This window comes from Eurytemora carolleeae, unplaced genomic scaffold (genome assembly GCF_000591075.1).
Source record: "Eurytemora carolleeae unplaced genomic scaffold, Eaff_2.0 scaffold549, whole genome shotgun sequence".
NCBI lineage: Eukaryota > Metazoa > Arthropoda > Copepoda > Calanoida > Temoridae > Eurytemora > Eurytemora carolleeae.
The window spans coordinates 157604-162373 of NW_019396439.1; the positions used below are offsets into that span (position 1 = coordinate 157604).

Sequence of the window (4770 nt, forward strand, 5' to 3'; positions counted from 1 at the left end):
CAGCTGGAGCTTTCTTAGCTATTCCTGTGCATTTACATTAATTCTTTACTGCTATACGCCTTTGAAGAACTTTAAAACAATTTTTTAAATAAAATAATTTAGATTAAATCTTTCTGCTATACGCCTTTGGAGAACTTTGAAAAAATATTTTTTAAAATAAAGTAATAATCAAAATACATGTACTGTTATGATAAAATTTTAGGTTCAAATTTTTAATACTTCTACCTGTTACACTATAACAATAATTTTATTGCCAATATCGTTATATGGTTCTAATATTATACTTACGTAAGCATCTTATATATTTTAAATTCTAGGATTACCAAATAAGTTAATTGCCTCCGTTTTCAAATGTCGTCTTACTCTCTTTTCTCTCCTAATTAAATTATATTTTTACAAAATACAAATTAATCTTCGACAAAATGATATCATGTAACAAATTGACAATTTATTAACTAATGCCGTTTATAATTCAGATAAACCTACATTGACCTGTATTGCGGACTTTAAATGTCGTCGTAATTTCTTTTCTCTTGAAATTTACTAAAAATTATTCGCGGCATTGTCAAAACAATCTACAAACTCTTCTTTATAAAATAGTGAGTTTTATTTCTTTTTTCCATTTTTTGTTTAGTAGCATAACCTATAACCTGTACTAGCATGTTTAAGTTCGTTCGCTTCCTTTCTATCTATTATAGTTCCCCTATGTACGCCACTAAGAATAGTCCTGATATGATTTGATTTGATGATTTGAAAAGGCTCAGGTCGGATATCAAGTAATGGTTGTGGACTAAAATTAACTCACTTTAGCTTGGTTAGTTTCTATGCCAGCATCAGTGAAGAACGTAACAACATAGTAGAATATCGCAACAATTCCTAAATACATGTTAATTTAAGATATAAGTACTATAAAAGTTATAGATGAATAAAACTGTAGAAAAAGTATATTTTAAAATATATGATGAATAACGCCATTTTAAGACGCGAGTCATGGACTGTTTACGTAACGTAACCCACATCAGTTTTGCCTCCGACCCAAATAAGATGTCACTAAGTGGATTTACAATATCACACTTGCACGGCGAGTTGGCAACCCACCAACTGGGATAAATCGAAATGTCTGTAATATTAATTGCGAATCATGGACAAATTTCTGTTACAGCAACCATTAAACGACAACGTTTCAAAGATATTTTCGTTTTCCCTTTATAAAGATTACTCTGTTAAACCTGAAAGCTGTTGAGAAAGATGCATGACAATGCCAATAGTTAACGCGACCCTGAGCTTGCTTGATTTGATAATATCCCACAGATTCATATCTGGCTCCTTCTCAGCCTGAAGATAATGGAGTTTTAATTTTAAAACTTTTAAAAAATTTAAACGTTCCTTTTCAGGAAAGATATGCAACATTAAAGTGTGTAATCGGCAATGTATGGTGTTGGAACTGAATATACTGTATTGTGGATAAAGATTTTAGGATTCATTTGAGACATATAAAACGTTTCTACGGCGTATAATTACTGAGTTTAAGCGCAAAGTCGACGTTCAAAATCATGAATTTGAGTGGGTTCGTTTTCAGAATCGTTGTTTTTTAATTATTAAATAATGACGACGAATTTAAAGTAAACAAAATTCTACAGTAAACTAATTAGTTGTTAAGGAACAGGTTGAGAAAATAAAAATTAACTCTTATCATCTTATTCAATTATTAGTTTCTATAATCTCTCATTATTCACAAAGATTTTTAGCAGATTTTCGGGAATTTTTATTGAAAAGACGACATTTGAGGAATTTGTATAAATCTGCTAACAAATTCATAGAAAATAAGAAATTCAATATAATGATGAAAAGGAAATAATTGATTCTAACATTGATTTATAGACAAACTTCTTTTGAGAAATGTGTTCCTAACCATCTAATTAGTTTACTTGTGTATTTAAGCTTCTATCTATTTATTGATAGGTGGTTAAATATCGTGAAGAAGACGACTGAGAGGGATGTACAGTACTGCTGATTTTGCCGCAACCCTTTCCTTCCTCGCTTCTCACATGTTGTTACTACTCCCCCCGACTCTACTTCACTTCTATACCAGCTCTTGGACCGTCAACTACTACCGGTCTCCTCCCTTTCTTATTAAAGGATAGTATTTTTCTTTATTTGGTTAATCACTATATTTCAAAGTTACTGATAAGTTTTGTTTTAATTTACAGCTTAATCAGCTTTTCTTATTAAAAGATAGTATTTTCATTACTTTAGTTTACTACAATATTTCAATTTTAGTTTACTACAATATTTCAATTTTTTCCTGATAATTTTTATTTAGTTTAATTTATTGTTTAATTTGTTTATTTAGTTTAATCTTTAGTTAATTTGTTTGTTTTTTGTTTTTTTTTGCTTCGGTCACTTTTTCGTCGAGTTTATCCAAATTTTCACTGATAGGTTTAATTATTTATTATTTACTATTTATTTTCTGATACCTTTGCCTTTTATTTTGCGTGAGTTCTAAAATTAGTTTTATCAATTCAATTATATTATTAGATGTATTTGAATTGTTTAATTTATTTATTTAAGCTTTAACCTTTAGTCAATTTGGTTATTTATTTTCTGTTACTTTTGCTTTTATTTTAAGTGATTTATAACATTATTAATATTTTTCACTGCTAGGTTTATTATTTATTACTCATTACTTATTTTCTGTTTGCTTTTTATTTTACTTAGATTATAATATTATTATTATCAATTTGCTTCACGTTCCTTTCTTTTTTTCTCTAACACTTGTTCAATTAGTTCTTCTAAATTCCTCTTCTTTTTGCGTTTATCCTTCTTGGAAACTTTCTTCCTGTTTATTAACTTTCTTCAATTCCTTTTCTTTTTGCATTTATCCTTCTTGGAAACTTTCTTCCTGTTTATTAACTTTCTCTTTACACAGGATGGTTAGACCCAGGAAGACCCCTTTAATCCGCAGTATCGGTTTTGATAATCTCTCTTCAGCTACTCTACCAGATTCTAAGCAAAACTTCGCAACCTACAACCAACGGTGTGAATACCTGCTCAGTGTGGGCCCGACCGGCCTGAAGTCGAAACCTCCGCCTATAGCCTGGCCTCCGGCTCCTCTGGTGTCTCATACCTCTGTGCTTCAAGGTTAGTTTGGTTATGCTACTTTTTAGTTATGCTACTTAATATTTTTATTTAACTTATTCTACTCTTAATCACAATTTTGTTTGCTGTACTTGTCCCTCTGTGGACTTAATTTCAACAACCTTATTTGAATAATATTTTTATTTAACTTAGTCTACTCTTAATCATAATTTTGTTTGCTGTACTTGTCCCTCTGTGAATTTAATTTCCAACAACCTTATTTGAATATTTTTATTTGACTTATTCTACTCTTATTCATAATTTTATTTGCTGTACTTGTCCCTCTGTGGATTCAATTTTTAACAACTCTTGATAAGTGCAACAATAGATTTACCTTATCCCTTAGTGGATTATTTTTAATTTTCTTTATTTTTTATTTTTCACTCTATTCTTTTTCATAATGTTACTTGCTGTATTTGTCCCTCTGTGGATTTAATTATTAACAATAATTTTGATTAGTACTACATTATATTTACCTTGTCCCTTGGTAGATTTATTTTTTCCCACAGTAATTTTAATTTGTCCCCCAGTGGGTCTACCTTCTCCCTTAGTGAATCTGGTTTTCCCACAGTGGATTTCTTTTGTCCCTCAGTGGATTTCCCTTGTCCCTTAGTGGATTTTTTCTTTCCCATATTAAATTACTCAACTACTTACCTTGTCCCATAAGTGGATTTACCTGTCCCATAGTGGATTTACCTGTCCCTTAGTGGATTTACCTTATCTTTTAGTGAATTTGTTTTTTCCCTTAGTGGGTTTGTTTGTCCCTCAGTGGATTTATTCTTCCCCTTATTATATTACTTAACTACTTTGTGGATTTACCTGTCCCATAGTGGATTTACCTGTCCCTTAGTGGATTTACCTTATCTTTTAGTGAATTTGTTTTTTCACTAAGTGTGTTTGTTTGTCCCACAGTCGATTTATTCTCCCCCTTATTATATTACTTAACTACTTTTCTTGTCCCACAGTGGATTTGAATCATACCTCAGTGGATTTATTCTCGCCCATAGTGGATTTGTTCTTGCCCATAGTGGCTTTTATAATAATTTATCTAATCCAAAACAAAACATAAATTAACCTTTCCTTTTCTGTACCATTCCTACAATTATCTTTTCCTTTTCTAGGCACTCGTGCCTTTTTGGCACCAAAGGCAGTTCGAGGAAACTCCAAATATGGTCCTAATGGCCTCTTCAGTCCCTCATCCTTTGACCATTGTCCCATTCCTCAACACCTTATGCATACCTTAAGCCATGCTGCTAACTACTCACTTACAAAACAAACTTGGTCAGTTTACCGCACAGCCCAGAAAATGCTTTATAGGTGTTGTACAGAAACCAATTCACACTTCTCGTTACCCCTAACTAATGCTGATATTCTTACTTTTACTGCTTGGCTACTTAACCGTGGTGTCAAATCTTCTACAATTAGCTCTTACTTATCTGGGCTTCGACAAGTACACTTATCTAAGGGTGTTGACATTCCTTTAATTAGATCTGACCTTATCTCTCAAGTGTTGAAAGGTCAATCACACTTGGATTCCATCTCCTCAAAACATAAACCTACTAGACTACCTGTTTCCCCAACCATCCTTAGGATTCTCAAACTTGAAATTAACAACTCTACTTTTCTAAACTT

At 31.6% G+C, this 4770-nt stretch overlaps 1 protein-coding gene across 2 annotated transcripts in view; it reads right to left on the bottom strand.

The window, feature by feature from the left end:
* Nucleotides 1–771: 771 nt before the first annotated feature.
* The window catches only part of LOC111703362 (solute carrier family 2, facilitated glucose transporter member 4), a 20710-nt gene continuing 16711 nt past the window's right edge, over nucleotides 772–4770 (bottom strand). For both annotated transcript variants that reach the window (XM_023475280.1, XM_023475281.1), the window contains exons 7-8: nucleotides 1230–1335; nucleotides 772–876 (exon numbers count right to left, since the gene is read on the bottom strand). In XM_023475280.1, the coding sequence (XP_023331048.1) occupies nucleotides 797–876; nucleotides 1230–1335 (186 nt within the window). In that variant the 3' untranslated portion in view covers nucleotides 772–796. The remainder of the gene's footprint in view (nucleotides 877–1229; nucleotides 1336–4770) is intronic.